This window comes from Choloepus didactylus, chromosome 2, assembly GCF_015220235.1.
Source record: "Choloepus didactylus isolate mChoDid1 chromosome 2, mChoDid1.pri, whole genome shotgun sequence".
Lineage (NCBI taxonomy): Eukaryota > Metazoa > Chordata > Mammalia > Pilosa > Megalonychidae > Choloepus > Choloepus didactylus.
The window spans coordinates 105,861,712-105,885,115 of NC_051308.1; the positions used below are offsets into that span (position 1 = coordinate 105,861,712).

Below are 23,404 nucleotides of genomic sequence, written 5' to 3' on the forward strand. Positions count from 1 at the left end.
TTTATAAAGGGGGGTTATTTGGGTACAAATTTACAGTGCTGAGGCCATAAAAGTGTCCAAACTAAGGCATCAAGAAGAAGATAGCTTCACTGAAGAAAGGCTGATGATGTCTGGAGCACCTCTGTCACCTGGGAAAGCACATAGCTGGTGTCTACTGGTCCTGGGTTGTGTTTCAGCTCCTCTCTCAGCTCTGTCATCCTTAGCTTAGCATCTGCAATTGTCCTTCTCTATGGAAAGTCAACCATCTCTAAGCATCTCTAAGTGTCAGCTCCCAAGCATCTCTCCAAAAGTCTCTCTCAGCTGCTTTTGAGGTGTTTTGTCCTCTCTGAGCTTCTCCAGAGCAAATTCTGGGCTAGCATCTCAAAGCATCAGCTAGTGTCTCTCCAAAAGTCTCTCTTATAGGACTCCAGTGATTTAATTAAGACACCCTGAATGGGCAGGTTCCATATCTCCATGGAGATAATTTAATCAAAGACTTAGCCCACAGGTGATTGAGTCACATCTCCATGGAAACACTCAATCAAAAGATTACAGTCTGCCCTCACAAGATTGCATTAAAGAATATGGCTTTTTACCCCACCTCCATGGTTGCTAACATGACCACAGACATAGGGGACTGGTGGTTTGATGGGTTGAGCCCTCTACCATAAGTTTTACCCTTGGGAAGACGGTTGCTGCAAAGGAGAGGCTAGGCCTCCCTGTATTTGTGCCTAAGAGTCTCCTCCTTAATGCCTCTTTGTTGCTCAGATGTGGCCCTCTCTCTCTGGCTAAGCCAACTTGAAAGGTGAAATCACTGCCCTCCCCCCTACGTGGGATCAGACACCCAGGGAAGTGAATCTCCCTGGCAACGTGGAATATGACTCCCAGGGAGGAATGTAGACCTGGCACCGTGGGACGGAGAACATCTTCTTGACCAAAAGGGGGATGTGAAAGGAAATGAAATAAGCTTCAGTGGCAGAGAGATTCCAAAAGGAGCCGAGAGGTCACTCTGGTGGGCACTCTTATGCACACTTTAGACAACCCTTTTTAGGTTCTAAAGAATTGGGGTAGCTGGTGGTGGATACCTGAAACTATCAAACTACAACCCAGAACCCATGAATCTCGAAGACAGTTGTATAAAAATGTAGCTTATGAGGGGTGACAATGGGATTGGGAAAGCCATAAGGACCAAACACCACTTTGTCTAGTTTATGGATGGATGTGTAGAAAAGTAGGGGAGGGAAACAGACAGACAAAGGTACCCAGTGTTCTTTTTTACTTCAATTGCTCTTTTTCACTCTAATTATTATTCTTGTTATTTTTGTGTGTGTGCTAATGAAGGTGTCAGGGATTGATTTAGGTGATGAATGTACAACTATGTAATGGTACTGTAAACAATCGAAAGTACAATTTGTTTTGTATGACTGCGTGGTTTGTGAATATATCTCAATAAAATGATGATAAAAAAAAAAAAAAAAAAAAAAAAAAAAAGAATATGGCTTTTGGGGGGACATAATATATCTAACCAGCACACACTATTACAAGATGTTAATAATAGGGTGGCATATGGGGAGAAAATCTACCTAGTATAAGCTATGGACTTTAGTTATCAGCAAAATTTTAATATTCTTGCATCATTTGTAACACAGGTAGCACACTCAAGCAAAGTGTCAACAATAAGGAGGTATATGGGAATGTTGTACTTTTACATGACTTTCCTATAAACCTCAAACTTCTATAATTAAAAAAAAATAAGTTTTAGAAAAACATTATGCTAAGTGAAAGAAACCATACCAAAGTACTACATATTGTATGATTCCATTTATATAAAATGTAAATATAAATAATTCTATAGAGACAAAATTAGATTAGTAGTTATGTAGGGCTGAGGAAGGATAGAGAGATTGAGAGGTGACTGCTAAGGGATGGGGGTTTTTATTTTTGGAGTAATGAAAATGTTCTAAAAATGTTTGTGGTGATGAATGCACAACTTTGTGATTATACTAAAAGCCCTTGATTGTTCACTTTGGCTGGTTTTTAGGGTATGCGAATATATCTCAATAAAATTGCTTTTGAAAAAAAGCAACTAATGCCAAATAAATTATAACCATTCTAAATTATAGAAAGGAAAACTTAGTTTCAACACAAGAACATCATTGATCATCTATATTCATTTCTTCATTTAGCAAATATTTATATGCCAAACACTGTCTTATTTGCTGGAAATACAAAAGAGAACCAGCTAAACAAGATCTTTCCCTTCATGGAGTAAACATCGTTTAGAGAAGATAGTAAATAAATAGCTAAACAAAATAGAAACAACTTGTGACTTAAGTTTGGAAACAGTAAATAATGTTGCTATATAGAATCACAAGGGTAACCTATTTTAGACAGAGTGATTAAAGAAGTCATTTCAACAAAAAAATGACATTTAAGCAGAAACTTAAAACAGGAGAAAGGATGGACCAAAAACAAAGCAGGGGTAAAAATATTTCAAGCAGTCCGAAGAGGAAGTTCAGAGTTCCCATAACAAGAAAGATTTTGGAGATTTCTAGGTATTAAGAGAAGAACAGTATAACTGAAGCATAGTGAGTGAAGGTGACAGTGGCATAAAATGAGATTGGATATGTAGATAGGGATCAGATCATGAAGGCCTCATAGAACATAGTAAAGTGTAAGGAATTTATTTGAAGGGTAGTGAAAAACCATCAAACTGTTTTAAGCAAAGGAATACACACACACACACACACACATGTGTTTGTAAATGTGTGTGTGTATATATATTATATACATATATGTATGTATATAGATATATAAATTATTTTGCTGCCATGTGGAGTAGAATTTGAGGGAAAATTAAGAGATGATTAGGAGGTATTTGCAGTGGTCTGGTAAAATATGATGATAGATTGACCTAGTGAGGTGGCAGTGGAGAAAAATAAAAGTATATGGGTTTGAGATATAAATTGGAAGTGTTATCAATAGGACTTGTTGATACATTGGAGGATGAGGGAGGCATAAAGTACAGTTCCTAATTTCTGGCTTTTATAACTGGGTAGATGGTGGTACCATTTATGACATTGTGAAGACTGAGGAAGTACCAGATTTAGTATGGAAAATTAAGTGCTCCAGTTTGGAAATGTTTTCATTTGAAGTATCTTTTTGATATCTAAGTGTTTACTTTAAAGAAGAAACTACAAGACTTGGGAGACAAGAAGAAATGGCTAGACAAGAGATGTAAATTTGAGAGTCATTGGCATATGTTTAAAGACACAAGAGCAAGAAGAGATCAGCTGGAAAGAAAGTACCTAGAAAACAGAAAAGGGGCACAGTAGTAGAGGAAGACCCAGTAAAAGAGACCAGAGGAAAGAGCCAGTAATGTAGAAAGAATGTGAGAACGTGATGTCACTTAAACTGAGAAGAGTGCAATTCTAGGGGAAATGGTTAATTATAGTGAATCTTGCAGAAAGACCAGATCAAATAAGAAAAGAAAATTATTCTTTAGATCTTGCAATAAGGAAGTCTTTAAGACTTTAACAAGAACAATTTCAGTAGAGTGGTAGGCTTGGAAACCAGTGGGCTAAAAAGTGATTTGGAAGAGAGGAATTAGAGAAAGCAGGTGTAGACAACTTTCTGAAAAGTGTTGCTATGCTATTGTGATAGAGGAAAATGCAGGATTAAGGCAGGTTTTTTTTAAATGGGATAAGCTGATCCTATTTGTTAGCTGATAGAAAAATTCAGTAAACAGAGACAGAGAATAAGGGAATAAAAAAAACTAGATAACTGAAGGAGTAAAGTCCTTGAAGTCCACGAAGAGAGAGAGGTTTTTCACCCACCAAATTCATTAAATATTTATTGAGCATAACAGATATTTCTGCTATAACATGTTATATGCATTTATCTAAAAATAAAAACATTGCATTCTGCAAGACATACATGGAAAATAACAAGTCTTATGGGAGAAAAGGTTGTGGCAGATCATTCACAACCTACAACCAGAGCACTTCCATAAACATGAACATTTGTACTAAGTAAATTCTACTAAGTAAATTAAATGTTAAATTTCTAATAAATAAATGAAACCAATGGTAGATATTGGACTTCATATTTTTAAAAGGTGAAGCATGATGGAAGGGGGTGATAATTTGAAAACGCACAAAAACCAGCGAGAACCATATGACAAACACTTCCAAGACATGTGGTAAAACTGAGGCAAGAAGAAACCTTGAAGTGAATGGTCATTATGCAGGGTACTCTATTCCTCTCTCTGTTCCACTGTGTTGGTAAGCTTTGTGTTCAGCTACTGTTTCTTGGTAGTGCAAAACATTAGTATGCTAGGAGAAGTCATGTATGAACTAACTTCCACATTATATTGACATTATTCCTCCATTTACCAATAGCATATGGGCTTATGTTGCATTTCAGGAGCATGCATTGTATCCAAGAAACTGACGTGTTTTTCTTTACTTGTTAAGTAGCTATTATGTGCCTAGTCATATACTGAGTACTGTGTAGGATACAAAGAAGTAAAAAAAGAGTTAATCATAACCACATTTGATGTAGACAAAAACTTGATTTCCATAAGCAGAGATAACAAAGGAAAAACTGGGTTGTGTTCCAATAAAAATAATAAACAAATAACAGCAACAACAAAGATTAACACTGATTGAGCACTTACGTTATGCCAGGAGCTGTGCTTTATCCTATTTGCCATAAGAAACCTCTGAAATGGGGACTGACTTACCACTGGTGAAAGTATTTATCCAAGATTATACAACTAGTGAAAGGCAGAGTCAAGATTTAAAGCTGGGGGGTCCGAATGGCCAGGCTTGTAATTTTGGTGAAGGTGGGCATTCAACTTGTTGCCCCAAGGTTTTCCCACAACTTTGGGATGACTGAATGTTCCCTCCACCTCCACTAACCTGAGAACTCATGAACATCATTTGTCTTAAAGTTTATGAGGTATTATACTGGCAGAGAATCTCATTCTGCTAGAGCTTTCAAGAAAAGGCAGGATAAAGGTGGTAGAGCTAAGAGAAGGAGACCAGGAGTTAGCATATTTTTTAATCATTTCATGTGGCAAGACCAAGTGAGTTTCCCATGGGTTAGGTGGGCATAAATGGAAGGTGTCAGGAGCTTAAACCATTTTGCCTATGCCCCTCAAAAGGGCTACTCTTGGGGTAATGGGCACACCGTTAACAAGAGGCTGCAGAGTAGGATTTCTGCAGTGAGGGATGAGGAAAGCAGAAATATATTGAGCCTTAGATGGACAGGCCATCCTTGGAGCTGTTGGTGGAAGATTCATGAGTTTCTCCAAAAAACATACAGAGTTACTTCCATGAGAGTGCCTACATTTCTTTTTCTCCCAATTTTATTGAGATACATTCACATATCGTACAATCATCCAAAGTGTACAATCAATTGTTCACAGTACCATCATATAGTTGTGCATTCATCACCCCAATCTATTTTTTGAATATTTTCCTTGTACCAGAAAAGTGAAAATAAGAATAAAAAATAAAAGTAAAGAAGTACACCCCAAACACCCCCCCACCTTAGTTTTCATTTATTTTTTTGTCCCCATTTTTCTACTCATCCATCCATAAACTGGATAAAGGGAGCGTGATCTATAAAGCTTTCACAATCACACTGTCACCACTTGTAAGCTACATTGCTATACAATCATCTTCAAGAGTCAAGGCTACTGGGTTACAGTTTAATAGTTTCAGGTATTTACTTCTGGCTATTCCAATACATTAAAACCTAAAAACGGTTATCTATATAGTGCATAAGAATGCCCACCAGAGTGACCTCTCGACTCCATTTGGAATCTCTCAGCCACTGAAACTTTATTTTGTTTCATTTCTCTTCCCCCTTTTGGTCAAGAAGATGTTCTCAATTCCAATATGCCGGGTCCATATTCAGGAGTCATATTCCACATTGCCAGGGAGATTTACACCCCTGGGTATCAGATCCCACATAGCGGGGAGGGCAGTGAGTTAGCCTGCCAAGTTAGCTAGAAAGGGCCACATTTGAGCAGGAAAGAGGTAGAGAGAGCCTACGTTTTGATGACTGACAAGTGGGAAGAAATAATCAGTTAATGCTAGACAAATGGTGGCAGCTAACAGAAAGGGAACATCATCACCATTTTACCTCCATGTATGAGGTGTGCTCATGTACGGGAATAGCAGTTATGACAAAACAAGGAGCTGACAGCTAATACACCATGGGCAGTTGTGTTTCCTTCTCCATTCTCCCTTTTCTCCTCCCCAACAAGAAAGGAGATGATGTTGGGAAGAGAAAGGGGTATGAGCAGCGTGTCATGAGCACACGTCAAGCCACTAGAACCACAAATCATCTTATCCTTGAGGGCAGATGGAGGGGTTGGGGATGCTGGAATCTAAAGAGAATTTTAAATAGAATGTAAAACTAAATTTTGTAAAGGATAGGATTGTGTTTTACAACCTAAATGAAAATTTGTTTTAGTGACACAAAGTGATTAAAAGTTTATGGAACTGCTGTGAGATGTCTTTTAGGGAGCTGCCCAACAAAAATGGGAACCCAGTAGTTGTAGCTATTGAAAAAAAAATGATTTCATGTTTATACATCCCAAACTGAGATTCCTCTCAAAACAGTGTGTCTATGGAATGGAGTTTGGGCCATGAGCTCTAAGGTTCTCCATAGATCTAACATCCATGCATTTTCTGGAGATTAGGTTTGTAGAAATTCAGGAAGGTGACTGCTCAGTTACTTGCACCACCTGGCCCAGTGGTTTCCAAAGAGCAGTGATGGTTCTTGCCATGTGGTTGATGACTCATTCCCCTGTCTGGCCCACTAGATGGATTAGTTCAGGACAGAAACCCCACCTTCAGTGATTCTGTCTTAAAGCTGGCAGAGGTAAAAAGGAAAAGCAGCAGGAGGTGGTGATAGATTTGAAAGTGGAAGCCAAGGAAAGAAAGGAGTTGACATCTGATTACTGGGAAGATGGCAGAATTGGTGATAACCCTGGGACTTTAGTTAGAAGCAACTTGCAGGGGACAAATCCTGTTTTCAGTCTCCAAATCAGCTTTTATCATAAGTCCCAAAGTGGAGAAAAATATAGTACAAATTTAAAATAGGAAAGGATCTTGGTTATAATCAATCTAAATTATTTCATTTACGGATTGAGAAACCTGAACCCCAGAGCATGGTTTATGTGAAGTTATATAACTAATCTGTGGTAAATTGAGAACTAAAGCAGAGGGCTTTTTTTTTTTTGCTAAAATTATGATTGAGAAAAGGATGTGAGACTAAATTAGAGATAAATTTTTAATATATTCATTCAGCACATATTTATTAAGTCTCTGCAAATTGCCCTTAAGGACTATACAATCCAATGTGGGGAGAAAGACAATAAAGAAATGAATAAAGAAATGAACAAAAGCATACCATATATTAACAACTGCTAGAAAGAAAATTAAATCAGAATGATGTGATAGTGAATAGGTGGCTAATTTAGATATTTAGGCTAATCACATACTGAAATAATAAAAGTGCAGTGGAAGCTCTTTTAAAAACTTCAAGTTCACTGAATCATCAGATTGACTGACCCTCTCTGCGGGACAGACTGATTGATGCACGCTGTGTGCTGAATCAGCCCAGGATGCAAGTGCTCCTCTAGCAGAAATACCAGCAGATAGTAGGGTCACAAAATCAAAGCTAAAGAGAGTTTCAAGAAGAAGAGTGGTTAACATTGCCAAATGCATGAGCTATCAAGTAGGAGAAGAACCATTAACAGTCCAACGAATGTGGAAATTAGAAAAACCTTGGTGTAGCTACAATGAGCCACCATTGGTGTCCCAGCTATGCAAGACACAAATCTCAACAGTAAATTCACTAGAGCTGACCAGTTTCTGGGATATTAGTCATCATAAGGTAACTCAGAATGCTAATTTATTCATTTTTAAAGGCAAATATATGAAATGTCATCCACATGCAACTTTTGCTTCCTGGGGGATATAAGCAATTAATATAACAAAATACATGTCAGAAGGTTACTTCTTGTTTCCATATCACACTATTCTTACCTTATCAAAGCATTTATCACAATATATAAAAATTGCTTCTTTTCTTGTCTGGCCCCTTATCACATGCTTACTGAAGTCAATGGCTACATGCATTTGATTCACGGCTCTTAACCTGGTGCTTAACATAGTGCGGGGCATGTTTACATCTTCAACAAATGTTTATTAGAGGGATGAATGAGCAAGTAACTTATTGATTGCTTCTATCAAGATATTGAAACCTAATAAATCATCCTTCCCATTCTTTCCAGTGCTTACCTTCTCTTTCCAGTTCTTTTTAAAAAAACTCTCTCTTGAGAGCACCAGAGACATGACAGACAACTCTTTATCCTAATATTTCATTTTGTAGCCTTTGTGGGAACCAACAATCTTGTCTTTTCATTTATACTTAAGAAAACCTGTGCCTAAGGACATACTCCTGCATTAATTCCTATTGTAATTAGTATCATAGACTATTTTTTGACAGCCCTCTTGAGAATATATAAAATATGGGAAACATATGGCCTTCTAATGCTCTTTCTACTATTCTAACAAAAAGAATATTTAACCATAAATTTAATTCACTGGAAATCCAGTTTATTAGTTAAGGCAAGAAATGAAAAAGGAAGCTGAAATTTCTTGTGCTACCAAATTCCAACCTGTAAATGACTTTCACCCCAGTCACATTGCTGAAGATGAGGCATCTCCTTTGACCTGCTCTTCAGAAACTCTAGATCTTTGTGAACAAAAACTCTAGTCCTTCCAGAAACCATAAGTAATTTGATTCTATATGACACATCCAAGGCTATATACTTGGCTGCATGGATTATTTTGAAATTTGTTTACTTGGAATTCATGACCCAAATGAAAAGAAAATGGAAAAATTAACAGATTCCTTCATTGTCCATCACTCTTTTCTCTTCTGGACACCATCATTTACCCCTTAATTCCAAAGCTTTCATTTATTTCTTTTTTCTGCTTAGAAAATCACTTATAGATTTGCTTCAGTTTGCAGGCACACCCTGCAATCACATCCTGCCATCAAATCCCTGTTAATTATGAGCCACAAGCTTACTGAATATATAGTCATGCAACATCAACAAATTGAAAATGAACATTTTTTTTTAATTGAGTGTAACTGAAAGCACACTGAACTCAGAATTAGAGGACCTGGGTTTCAATTCCAGTTCTATTCATTCCTAGTTCATATCTCTGCCCTAATTGTTAAGAGACACTTGTTTACAAATGAATTCCAGTGCAAAATGTAGAAAAAATAGCAGGTTTAGAAAAGTAATGTTTTGAACACTATTTTGCAGTCCCTAATAAAACATTGATTCATATAAAAGTCATCAATAGATGAGATGATTAGATAAAAGGTTGATGGGATTACTTTGAATGAGGATGCTCCTGAAACACAGATTGATTTTAGGATTGCTTAGAGTGGGACAACTAGACAATATGTGCCTTCTAATTAGGATTGTCAGTAAAATACAGGACACCAAGTTAAATTTGAATTGTAGATAAACAACAAATAATTTTTTAGTATAAGTGTGTCCCAAATATCATACTTATACTAAAAAATTATTTGTTGTTTATCTACAATTCAAATTTAACTTGGTGTCCTGTATTCATATTTGCTAAATCTGACAATTTTACTCCTGAGGTATGTAATGCAAAATAACATACACACATATTTTTTTAATAACTAAGGATTAACTTTCCAATTTACAGGAAATACAGGGAATGGTATAACAAATTAAATGATACAATGAGTAAACAGCCATCCAGAAGATTAGACTTTCACCTGGTTTTTCCAATATGTCAATGAAATGGAAAAAAAGGGGGGCTAGGGAAATACTCTAGACCAGTGTTTCTCAAAGGGGGTGAACTTTGCTTTCAAGGGACATTTCACAATGTCTAGAGATATTTTTGGTTATCTTCAACATAGGTAGGAGAGAAAGGAGGTAGCTATTGGCATCTAATGAGTAGAGGTCAGAAACGCTGCTAAATATCCTACAATACACAGGTCCAGCCCTCTCCCCACCCCTTACACACACACACACACACACACACACACACACACACACACACACGACATCAGGCTCAAGCTGTCAACAGTACTACTGTAGAAAAACCTGGGTCTAGATGAAAAGAAACTTTAAAAAATTCACAACCAAATGCAATGTGTGTTGTTTATTTGAATTCTGATTCAAACAAACTGTTCTGTAATATAGGGCATCCCTATGATAGAAGGCAACGCAGATATTTTAAAATGATATTGTGTAAGAATGTTTAATAATACACTGTTTAAAGGAAAAACCAACTGGATTTAAAGAAGTTTGGATAACATGATCTTAAATTATTAAAAAGGAAAACAAGACCACAAAAATAACAAATAATCATCCTATTTTTGCCTTAAATGCAGTGTTTATGACACTATGAACATATAGAAACAAGATTTGAATATCACTTACTAAAATGTTAATAGTGTATTTCTTAGTTGGGGATTATAGGTGATTTACATTATTTTATTTTTCCTTTTCTGTGTTTTCCATATTGAACAGTGTGCTGGTTTGGAGTTGCTCTGTACTCCACAAAAGGACATGTTCTTTTTTTTAAAATCATATTTTTTATTGTAGAATATAACATGTATACATAGAAGTGATGACTTTCCATGTGCAATTTAACAAATAGTTAGAGAGCAAATTTCAAAAAAATACTACAGGTTACAGATCCACAGTTTCAGTTATTTCCTTGTTATGAAATATAATGCACATACACAAAGGTAAAAAAGAATGATTTAAAAGTTAATAGGAAATTTCCAAAGTTGTTATTAATTATAGTACCATAGTTTTAGTTATTTCCTTATTGTGAAATATAACATATAGACAAAAAAGTATAGCTTTCAAATTACAATTTAACAAGTAGCTATAGAACAAATTTCAAAGGATGCTATGTTTTACAGTTCCACCATTTCAATTCTTTCCTTCCAGCTCTTCTAGTATCCTAGCATCTAAGAAAAAGAAAATTATATAAAGAGTCAGCATTCATATTCCTTTGTTAAATTCCATCTTGTCTGTTGCTACCCCTTCGTCTAGTTTAATCGCTTTTCCGATCTTCAGGGATGTCTAGGCAGTGACCACCCTGACCAGTTTAAGGCCATGTTCTTTTAATCCATCCCTCTGGGGGCAGACTTATTATGGGTGGGACCTTTTGGTTTAATTGAGATGTGACCTAGCTCATTCGGGATGGATCTCAATACCTTTCCTGGGGTCCTTTATGAGGATAAGAGAGATAATGCCTAGAAACATTTGGAGAGAGTCATTGAAATGAGAACCCAGGAGAAAAGGACCAGCAAACGTCACCAGGTGCCTTCCCACGTGACAGAGGAGCCCTGGATGCCAGCAGCCTTTCCTCCAAGAAGCTATCTTCCTCTTGATGCCTTAATTTGGGTATTTTCATGGCCTTCAAACTGTAAATTTGTAACATAATAAATTCCCATTGAAAAAGCCAACCCATTTCTAGTATAATGCATTCTGGCAGCTTTAGCAAACCTGAACAAACAGGTATTATTTTGGTAATCACAGGGAAAATAAGGTTATTTTAGAAGAAAAAATCTTAGTGTAGGTTGAAGATCCTTATAACAGCCCCATTTTATAGGCTAGAGCTAAAATGGCTCCTCAAACATCTTCATGGGTTTAGAGACAGTTTTGTTGGAGACAGCTGTGTAGAGCCAGAAACAGAAACTAAACTTATTCAAGCAGATATCTATTGCTGTTTCATTCTGAAGAATGAAGATGGGGTCTGACGGTGTCTTTTGCCCTCTCCAAGCATGGGAGATGGGTCTCTGTAAATGCGAGTGTTAAAGTAAGATGTGTGCCCAGTGAGACTTAAGCAAATTGTCTATAGGCTAAGAATGGACAGGAGAAGCCCTGGCCCTTATCACCAGCTGTTGATCCTGATCTTATTTATTTGAATAGGTTTCAGAAGCCAGCTATTCTCTGATCCTCAGAAACTAAAATTAAGTTCTTCCCTTTGTCAGCTTATTCAGGATTCATGTGGTTTACTTGACTAAAACTTAACACATTGTTAGTTTCTGAAACCCTAACAGTCCCCAACAGTCGGTAGATAAATGGAAGCATCTATCTTTTGTCTGTTATACAAGTTCCTAATGAAGCCCTTGAGACCAGCTCTTGGTTTTTATCTTCTTTACATTTTAGTACCCAGAGGGAGGTCCTTGGAGACTGGCGCAGAGGGATTGGCTCATCACTGGGGAAAATAAATATCCAAACCTCCTGAAACTGGAATTGTAAAAGACTGTGTTTTTTTCTGGGCCACTTCTGGGCCATAGGAACTAATGCCCCCACAAGGAACATGGCAATTATCTGAGGTTCTTTCTGATTATAAAGAGAGCTGACTTCTCCTTGATTTGGGATCTTAGGATCTCTTTAAATGCCTCTTGGACACCAGGGTTTTCCATCTGCTTCCTCTGAATTGATTCAGCCCCTTCAATGCCTTTTAAAGATCACTATCTGGAAAGAGCCTCCTTCTCCTTTCTATTGTCAAGGTCAGAAGCAGGGAGTGGCTGTAAGAAGAAGTAAATGAAAATGGAATGCAATGTGTATTTTCCAAAATCCTGCTCTTTTCTCTCTATGTTTTTTGTATTTACTTGGTTATATTGCTTCTCATGTCTATTAATATTATATTTCTTCATGCTCATCTTGCTGTAGTAATGGATCCAAGAACATGAAATTTAGCAAAGATGATAATGAACTTCAAATATTTGAAATACTATCATGTTGGAGAGGAAATGGAAGGTGGAATAATGTGGGTGTGGGGTGTTACAGGGAGCTAGATAGTGAATCAATGGAAAGTAGAATTTTCTAAAAATTAAAGCCATTCAAAAATAGAATGGCTGATAGTACATCTACATAATGGAATAGTTGGCACTATTGAAATTGAAAAGAATGAGATAGATTTACATTACTGTTATGGAAAGTATTCAACATAATACTAAATGAAAAAGGCAGTTATGAATTAGTATGTGCAGTCTAATTCCATTTCTATAAAATTGAAAATATGGAAATATGCATGGTTGCACATAAAAATTTCTGGATAGAAATAAAAATATAAAAAAATAACATGAATAGTGTTTACTTCTTGGTCAGAGAATGTGAGGAGAGGACAGAAAACTAACTTTTCTGCTTATACCTGTCTGTACAGACTTTTCCTCCCATGACCATATTTTATGTTTGTACTTTTAAAAGCCTAGTTTTAATTTTAAAGAAAATTTAGTATTTTATAAAAACAGGAGATGCTACCTTATAAGATAATGAATTTCCACTCATAGGAAGCACTGAAGCAGAAATTGGTGAACAATATGAGAGGAGTGCTGTGCTTTTAAAATTACCTCCTGACCCTGAATCCCCACAATTCAGTTAAATTTAAATGACTTAAAGGTAACAACACGTGAGATTTCCAGCCTGTTTCCAGTTGGAGAGATTTGAATAATGAGATGAGTAAGATTAACCCCTTGCCTGGCATTAGTTATCAGGTCTAGGCAGAAAGTGCTTTCTCTAAAAGAATTTTTGTTGTTTGTTTTAGGTGGGAGCAGAGAGCTGTTTGGCTAAACTAGCAATTCAAGGGGAAAAAGAGTGGTGTCAAGTGTTGCTTTCCTCTGACATGGGTTTCATAGAAGGAGGCAGCCCCTTTGTTTCAGCTACCTTGTTCTTGCTGGTAGGAACCAGTAGGTACCAGTTCCTACTGGTCCTGCTGCTATTTGCTCTGTTGATGAGCTATCATTTTCCTGAGGATACGATAAGAGAAGAGATGGGGTTGCAGGAGTGCACAAGCTCAATTCAACCTTTCCTCTTCTGGAATTTATTAGCTTTTCAATGCCCTTAGTGTAGGTAGGATTGATTTTCCAGTTACATAAGACATGAGTTTTATCATGTTTAGTAATGCAGCATGAATTTTAGTTAAACAGAAGTGGTGAGGAGCACTTGTCCATCCCCTTGTCTCCAAAGAAAATTAACACATATTTTGCTCTAAATGGCATATTTTTCTGTTCTTCACTATCTTAAGTAAAGAAATTCCAAAATCTGTCCTGAATCAACTACTTGCATCCCACATCAGTAATAGTCAGAACTGATCCTGTTTTCATTTAGAATTCTGATATTTTGTTCACCATGATTTTTTTGCATTACTTTTGATTTTTTGAGGAAAATATTGCAGGAAAATATTACTATTATTGTTTACTAGTTTTTTGGGTGCTTCCTCAAAATTTGTACCTGGGGGAAGGCTTCACTCCCCTCATACTAGTCCTGGCACTGTTCAGAAAGTTTTTCTTTTAACCAGCTAGTCTTTTTTTTACAACTGAAGATAATTTCCTCTGGAACTTGTCCTCATAAATGGTACTCCAGTTTCTAGAAAATATCTAGAAATTTTAAGTTGTTTGTACATTATTCCACCAACTCTCTCTTCTTCAAGATAAATTAACCCTCTGCTTTCATCTTTTCTCCTCCATCAGTTCTGCTGCCTCATGTATTTATAAGAAACACTTAACATTTTTATTGTTTGTGTTTATAAAATAATAAATAAGTATAAAGTCTGAAGAATATTGAAAGTATAAAGAGAAAATGATTGTAAATTCTCCATAATCAGGCTACCCAGGAAAAATAATTTTAGCATTTTGATACATTAATTTCCAATCTTTTTTCAATGCTGTCATTAAATGTGTTTCCTTCCTTTGTCTATTCCTTCTTTCTTTTTTATTTAACTTATTTCTACTTTTTAAAAATGTGTTCATTCTAATTTCTGTCCAAGTCAGTAAGCACTGTTTAAATTTGTAATGGCTGCAAAGTTTCCATCAGACAGATATGATATTAATTGACCATTTCCTTATTCATTGACATTGTTTCTAGATGTTACTTTATAAATAATATTTTAAAAACTTCCTTATGTACATTCCAATGCATATGTGTTTTTATCCCTTAAAATAAATTCTTGGAAGTGTAAATATTAAACCACATGGAATGCAAGTGGACGTTGCTGACATGCTAATAATCTCATCTACTTATCAAGATGAACCGTCCTAAAAAATTTCCACTTGTAATTTTTTTTTCCTAATGTAATCTCCTTCCTGGAGTGAGGAAAATACATTAATTCTTTTCAGTTAAAACCAAAAAAAAATCATTTTCTTTCCCATGCATTTCATGGGCAGCATGCTTCTCAGGCACTTGTGGTATAGGACAAATAATACTTGACTTAGAATTAAAATATTTAGCCTGTGACTTATTAATTTGGGCAAATCCTTGAACACTGAGCCCTTTATTTCTAATCTGCAAGCTGGTGATAACTAATACATGGGGTTATTATGACATTAAATAACATACTCAACAGCCCCTTTATAAACAAAAAATATGCTATATTGATATAAGGGATTATGGTGATGATGATGATGATTAACTCTTTTTTGAAAATGAGAGTTTTCTGACCTCCAATAACTCCTTTGATAGAAAATGGAGGGGGACATATGCAAACTGGTTTCCTTCAAGACACCCAGTTTATATTATTCTGAAAAAAATTGGAAAAGAGAGTTAAGTGTGGAGTAAAGAAGAAAACTACCTGATAAAATCCACATTTAAGCACAACCTAGAAAAATGCATAGAAATATATATAATTTAGGAGCATAAGTTTCTGAGCACCACTTAGCACTTGAACTACACTATAGGAGGTTGGATTGATAGGTTGTATTTTGTCCTGAGGGGTCTTCCTGAGAAGATTAGATTCGAGTCAAATATTGAAGAAGGAGAAGGACAGAACTCAGTTTAAAAACAAACAAACAAGGGGTTTGTGAATGATGTTCTCAAGTTTTCAGTTGTTGAATGATTTGTGAAAAATACATACAAGTGGAATGGGGAGAGAGAAAACACTTATGTTTGGTTGGTGCAAAGAACATTGTCTTGGTTGGTAACCCATAAAGAATGATCTTTAAGAAGAAGCAGTTATCTTAGGTTAGTTGTCTTTTTCTTACTCCCTTGTTATGGTCTCTTTGAAATGTTCTTTTATTGTATGTTTTTCTTTTTCTTTTCTTTTCTTTTTTTCCATACAGTTGATTTAAAAAGGAAAAAAAGGTTAAAAAAAAAAAAAACAAAAAAAAACAAGGAAAAAAATATGTAGTGCCCGCTTGAGGAGCCTGTGGAGAATGCAGGAGTATTCGCCTACCCCACCTCGATGGTTGCTAACACGACCACAGACACAGGGGACTGGTGGTTTGACGGGTTGAGCCCTCTACCATAGGTTTTACCCTTGGGAAGACGGCTGCTGCAAAGGAGAGGCTAGGCCTCCCTATGGTTGTGCCTAAGAGTCTCCTCCCGAATGCCTCTTTGTTGCTCAGATGTGGCCCTCTCTCTCTAGCTAAGCCAAGTTGAAAGGTGAAATCACTGCCCTCCCCCCTACGTGGGATCAGACACCCAGGGAAGTGAATCTCCCTGGCAATGTGGAATATGACTCCCGGGGAGGAATGTAGACCCAGCATCGTGGGACGGAGAACATCTTCTTGACCAAAAGGGGGAAATGAAAAGAAATGAAATAAGCTTCAGTGGCTGAGAGATTCCAAAAGGAGCCGAGAGGTCACTCTGGTGGGCACTCGTACGCACACTTTAGACAACCCTTTTTAGGTTCTAAAGAATTGGGGTAGCTGGTGGTGGATACCTGAAACTATCAAACTACAACCCAGAACCCATGAATCTCAAAGACAATTGTATAAAAATGTAGCTTATGAGGGGTGACAATGGGATTGGGAAAGCCATAAGGACCACACTCCACTTTGTCTAGTTTATGGATGGATGAGTAGAAAAATAGGGGAAGGAAAGAAACAAACAAACAGACAAAGGTACTCAGTGTTCTTTTTTACTTCAATTGCTCTTTTTCACTCTAATTATTATTCTTGTTATTTTTGTGTGTGTGCCAATGAAGGTGTCAGGGATTGATTTGGGTGATGAATGTACAACTATGTAATGGTACTGTGAGCAATCGAAAGTACGATTTGTTTTGTATGACTGCGTGGTATGTGAATATATCTCAACAAAATGAAGATTAAAAAAAAAAAGTGGAAGAGGTTGACAAATATGTCATACGTAAATAAAGTCTGGGACTATGTGAATAATTTCCTTTCAAATTTAACTATGCATTCCCTACTTCTTTAGCCTCTCATTTTTCCACTAACACTTATGTTTTAACTCACCAGAAAACCTTTTCCAAACTTATCCAGGCATTCTTCCTTCTACCTATCCCAAGCGCATTTATTCTTCCGTAACATTTCATATAAATATCCATATATGAAATCGTTTCTTGTTAGTATTTTTCTATCTTTTACCTACAGGTTAACAGTAGTCCCCCATTAACTTGGCATCTATCCAGGAGCAGGATGCTAGTTATCTCCTTCTAGACTTCTCTTCTTGGAGCACTGGGCACCAATCTGTTCTGACTGACTAATCTAGTTCTTCATCTTTCAGACCTGGAGCTCACTCAATGAAGAAAGAGAACCACACATTGGTGAATGAGTTTGTTTTCCAGGGTTTCTCCAGCTTGCATGAATACAAGCTCATGCTCTTTTTTGTATTTCTGATATTGTACCTTTTAACCTTGGTTGGCAATGTCATCATTGTCACCATTATCAGCATTGATCACCACCTTCACACCCCCATGTACTTCTTCCTTAGTATGCTGTCTACTTCAGAGACTGTGTACACACTGGTTATTGTACCACAGATGCTCTCAAGCCTCATTGGCCTGAGTCAGCCCATCTCTTTGGCTGGCTGTGCTACCCAAATGTTCTTCTTTATCACTTTGGCTATCAACAACTGCTTTCTGCTCACAGCAATGGGATATGATCGGTATGTAGCCATCTGCAACCCCTTGAGGTACATGGTCATCATGAACAAAAGAGTGTGTGCCCAGCTGGTGTTGGGCGCCTTCAGCATTGGGCTGCTTGTGGCCATAATTCAGATTTTCTCTGTGTTCAGGTTGCCCTTTTGTGACAGGCAGGTGGCCCATTATTTCTGTGACATCCTCCCAGTTATAAAACTCTCCTGTGTTGACACCACCCTACATGACATCATTAACTTTATCATCAGCTCGCTGGTTATTGTGGTACCCATGGCTTTGGTCTTCTTCTCCTATATCCTCATCATCTCCACCATCCTCAAAATTGCCTCTGCTGAGGGCCGGAAGAAGGCCTTTGCAACTTGTGCCTCTCACCTCACCGTGGTCATCATCCACTATGGCTGTGCCTCCATAGCCTACCTCAAGCCCAAATCAGAGAACACCAGGGATCAGGATCAGCTGATTTCAGTGACTTACACTGTTTTTACTCCTCTCCTTAATCCTCTTGTGTATACTCTGAGGAACAAGGAGGTCAAGGGTGCCCTTCACCGCGCCATTGTCAAAAAACTTCTTGCCTAGGATCTTTGGTAGATTGGCATATAGTTATCATAGTCTGGGATACTCTTTAAAGCTTTAAAACTTTATCATATTCTTCATCCCTTACCCAGAGACAATTTCAAAAGTCGGTGGTTGCAATAAAGAATCAGGAGTTTCCCTGACTTTACTGTTTGTTTTTTCCCTATCATTCTCCTATATTTGCTACTTATTTCATATGTTACCACCAGTGGAATTGTCAGTCATACCCAAAAGGTAAAGAGCTAATAGGGAATCATATGCAAGGATAGGAACTGTTATCAGTTTGTTGATAGTAGAAAATGTAGGCTGCATAAACGCCTATATGAAGTGATAGTTTGAAAGATCAACATAAATGTCAGATAGCTATTGAGCTCTAAAACTTCACAGAAAGCATGGTTGCTGTACAGTGTGAGTTGGAAACACAACCGAAACTATCTTTCCCACTTTTCATCACTTTCTCCTTCAGGCAGTGACAAGAATATCAGACCCCTACATTCCAGAAGAAATAACATCTTTAAATATTCTCACCTGTGTTGGAGACCCATGAAACGCATTCTTTGCAATTTTCTTGATGCTCATGTTAGAACTGTGCCCTTGCTGAATCTTGACTATGGGTGGTATGTTTGCATGGTTAGCAAGCAACCTGGTTACATCCAACCTCTGAATTTCACTGCAGTTGTATATGCTTTCTATCGGATAATTCATATGCTGCACCATATTTACAAGTATAAGTACATCTGAAGATCTTTTTAAAAGTAAATTTATTAATCTCACTTCCCAAGTAAACTTGCTTACTCAGAACTAGATATTAGTCCCATGATTTTCATTCTTCTCCATGTAGAAGCTATTTGTTACCCATTTGCCCTGTTTACCTCTCAATTGGTGAATTCATTTTCTACGAAGAGTTGGGTGGCAATTTTAAGCCCCAAGTTTAAGTATTTGTCTGAAGAAGAGGCTGAGAGTCTCCTACTCTCCTATTTTTATTGTCTTCTTAAGGGGAAGCTTACCTTGATTTGTGATAAAATTTTACGATTTTAGAATTATTTGGCCTGTCAAATGTCTTCTAGTCCATAATGGGTTATTGTAAAACAAAGATCAGTTTGTGTCTCCCACCCACTTCCCTACTCCCACTAAGGACAGTCCAAGTGTCCTCCATTGAAGACGTCTTAAAAGCACATGTATAGCAAAGGACCTGGGAATCCCTGATGGTAGAAGGGCCAAGAAGGAAGTTATTCATATTTATGGAGACATTGCCTGAAAGAGTAGGGAATAGAAGACTTTCCCTTTCAGAACATCGTCTTCCAAGAGAGGAACCTGAAAGGGGGCTGAAGAAGGGACTCCACAGCTGTTTATCATTCTTTTATCTGGTTATTCCCTCAATCTTTTCTGGGATAGGTAGAAAGAAAACACTCTCACAACTCTGCTTCTGAGAAAGCCCCATTCAAGTCAGAATTTTATCTTTGGGGGCTCTGCTCACTATAGTTATCTATTCCTGAAAGCCTCTCCCAGTAGTCACTTCATTTTTATGGGTTACTGAACTGGAGTATACAGAACCCCTTTGGAACCTCCCCACAGCTACAGGAGGCTCTATAAGATTGACCTCCAGTAGTAAAAGCAGTGTGTTCTCCTGAGTTCCTATAGTTTGATGTTGCAGAGAATTAACGGTGTTATTCACCCAAAGTAATTTTTCAACAATAAAGAATGTACGTTGAAGGCCAACCTACTCCTTGTCTTTTTAGTGTAGTTTAAACCATCTAAACAGAGCCAGAAATACTTGAAATCAAGGCATTTAATTTCAAAGTCTGTGTGTGAATGATTGTCATTAAACACAAATCACGTCTGAAGAGAGTTGGGCTCAAGTCCCTATCTTGGGGTTAATTGCCACATAGCCATATTTTTCATAATTCGAGGCTGCCACTGTAACGTGAGGTATACATCTCCTTTAAGGAGTGCACGTGACCACAAAAGGACACATCCCATATCTCCCCAAACAAGGATTGATTTGCATCAAAACTTCCCCCAAAGGAATACTGCTCTTGTCTCAGGATAATCTTTGTGTCTGCCCCCACAGAGCACTCATTCTTCAGACTTTCCCCACAGGCTTCTCATTCACCAAGGGTTCAGCAGTCCTGGAATTAGACTGCCAGCTGGAACAGACACGGACAAGAGCATAAGGCGACTGAGGTGCCATGAAAGTGACTCCAGTGTTCCCAGTGTACAGATCGTACTTGCCCATTTTGTTCACAAAGAGAAGAAGCTCATTTGCATGGGACTGGGTGCCATACAAGAGGCTGTAAGGATGGGTGAGGTCTGTGAAGGTCTTCAGCCAAAACATGAAGTTCTGCAGTGGCTTATTCACCTTTGGGTTCAGGAACACATAGGCTTCTTCAGGGAAATAAACACCTTTCCTCTCTGGTTTGTGGAGAAAAGACAACATCACAAAAATTCTACCAACTCTCTTGTTTGATTTGCTCTCACTGTAGACCCTACCTACACTGCTGGACAGAGAGTATATATAGCACACTGGCGTTTATGATGTGCCTTTAAATGCATTATCTCAGTGACTGGACAAGCAAAACATTAGTGTTCAAAGACAGGATTTTTGATAGCTATCTTTCCAGAAACAGGAATTAAAGATGTCCTATATCAACCCTTCCTATCTTCCTTGCAGAGGTGATCTCAAGAGAACAGCAAACACCAAACACAGAAAATGAAACACTGTTGACTCATTAAATGTAATGGATAAAACACCCCATATTCTCCCATCCTTGGTCAGATTTTAAGGTTTCTCCTATGGGACACTTACAGCTGGGATTACATATAATTATAATGGCTCTTCTCAAACTATGGCTTGGCTGTGCAGCACTACTACTGATGCTCATGGTTAGTGGGAAGTCTTGAGTTATATAGTAGTGTGGAAACCACATGGCTCAGACCTTTATAATGTCTTGATCTCCCCCTCCACTTACTTTTTGCAGCTCCTGTAGGCCAATTCAGAGCCAAATCCTTATTGTCTGTTTCCCAAGGCTGCAACCTCAAGATCAAGGAATTACTTATCATTGATTTATTTCTTCTTCTTAAGACCCATGAGAAAAGAGGAGGGCTTAATCATTATAAGAGCAACTGTTTTTTTTTTTTTTTTTTTTTTTTTTTTTCTTGCTTAGGAGAACACATTTTACAAATACTGTGAGTCTCAAAAATAAATTAGAGAATAATGACTAAGTGAATCAAGAGAGACATAGCCTGGAAGCACTATCAAGTTTTGAATTGAGTTAGTGTGGCTTCATAGTAGGAAATGGAAATACAGCATGAATTACTATTTCCTTCAATATCAGGATTTCTTAAGAAATGCTCACTCTGGACAAAGAATAGGAGCAGAGCACTTAGCTAAAGGGAATTAGAAAATAATTACAGACTCCAGTAGTAAGAGAGAGAGAGAATTTCAACCAGTACAAGAGGAATTTGGAAGACGTGAAGTAAACCCTGCATTTATACCCTGTGATCTAACTATTTTCCTATTTGTGATCTTTAACCTTGTCAGTATACAAAAAACCTGGAGCAAAATAGCAAGTTTAGCCTTTTTACTGCTAATAAAAATTAACTTTTTACAACATTTTACACAACATGAAACACATTTTCCTTTAAATCACCTCACCAGTCTTCATAACAGCTCTTCATAAGACGGATGTTGCTTTTATCCCCATTTTACAGATGAGAAACCCGAGGCTCGAAAAAGTTCAGCAGCTTCACAAAGGTAATTAAATTAGTTTGGAAGAAACTGCATATTTGGTTTCAAGTCCAAGTTCCTTCTTATTTTCACATTTCCTCTCATGTGACCCAGACTAAGGCTTGAGAAGGATCAGAGAGTGACTATTCCAGTCCATGTGATAACTTCTATTTTTCTAACAAAAGCCCCACATCCCTTATTCTCTCAGGTGAGAGGTAATGGTGTTCCCATGTAGGAAACAAAGTCAGCTCTCTTTTCTCCAGACCTGGGGCTTCCTTATGCCAGACAAATCCTTTACTCATCACCATCTGTAGTGGTTTTAAAAATATGTCCAAAATACTTTCCTTCCCCTTGAGTTGGGCTGACTCGCATCTAAAGAATAGAATACAGCAGAAGGAAGGTATGCTGATTCCAAGATTAGGTTATAAAAAGACCGTGGCTTCTGTGCTGGGTGCTTTCTCTCCCTATGCAAATCACTCATTATGGAGGAAGCCAGCTTCCATATTGTGGACTGTGCAATAGAGAAGCCTACGTGACAAGGAACTAAGGAGGCCTCCAGCCAACAGCCAGTGAGGAATTGAGGTCATCAATTCAACAGCCTCTGAAGAACTGAATCCTGTCAAACAATCACCTAAGTGAGCTTGGAAGCAGATCCTCCTCTAGCTGTGCCTTCAGATAAGACTGCAGTCCTGGTTGCTTGATTGCAACCTCATTAGAGACCTTGAGCCAAGTCACCCAGCTAAAGCCACTTCCTGACTCTTGACACACAAAAAGTATGAGATAACAAATGTTTGTTGCTTAAGCTGTTAAGTTAGAGGTAATTTTTTATCCAGCAATTAATAACTTACATACTTCCCTCAATTTTACCTTACTTACCCCAGACAGCAGCAGAAACAATAGCAACAAAAGTTGGTATACTCCAGTTCCCCTAGGACTTGAAGAAAACTTCTCCCCAGCTAGATGGAGTTCCTGAGTTACACCTGACAGTATCACACCTCCTGAGATGGTGGTGAGAAAGAGAACACCCAGAAGAAGAAGCTTCACTGTCTTGCTTTCCTTGAGTCTTCAGGGGTAGTGGGAGGGTTAGCAGAAGTCCTTGCAGTGGAGAGATTCTCACTCTTTGACTCCTTACATTTTATTTTAGGGACAGGGCCTTTGTTCCAACCATGGAAGGCAAAGTTATAAGTGGCAA

The 23,404-nt window shown here is 37.6% G+C and overlaps 1 protein-coding gene across 1 annotated transcript; it reads left to right on the forward strand.

Moving 5' to 3' along the window:
- Positions 1 to 17,555: 17,555 nt before the first annotated feature.
- LOC119516989 (olfactory receptor 10J1-like) lies at positions 17,556 to 18,488 on the forward strand. The gene has a single exon (XM_037813491.1). It carries the CDS (start codon positions 17,556 to 17,558, stop codon positions 18,486 to 18,488), a length of 933 nt encoding a protein of 310 aa, XP_037669419.1.
- The last annotated feature ends 4,916 nt before the right edge of the window (positions 18,489 to 23,404 follow it).

Coding starts and splice junctions, on each gene's coding strand:
- LOC119516989 (XM_037813491.1), top strand. CDS start 17,556: ATGAAGAAAGAGAACCACACATTGGTGAATGAGTTTGTTTTCCAGGGT.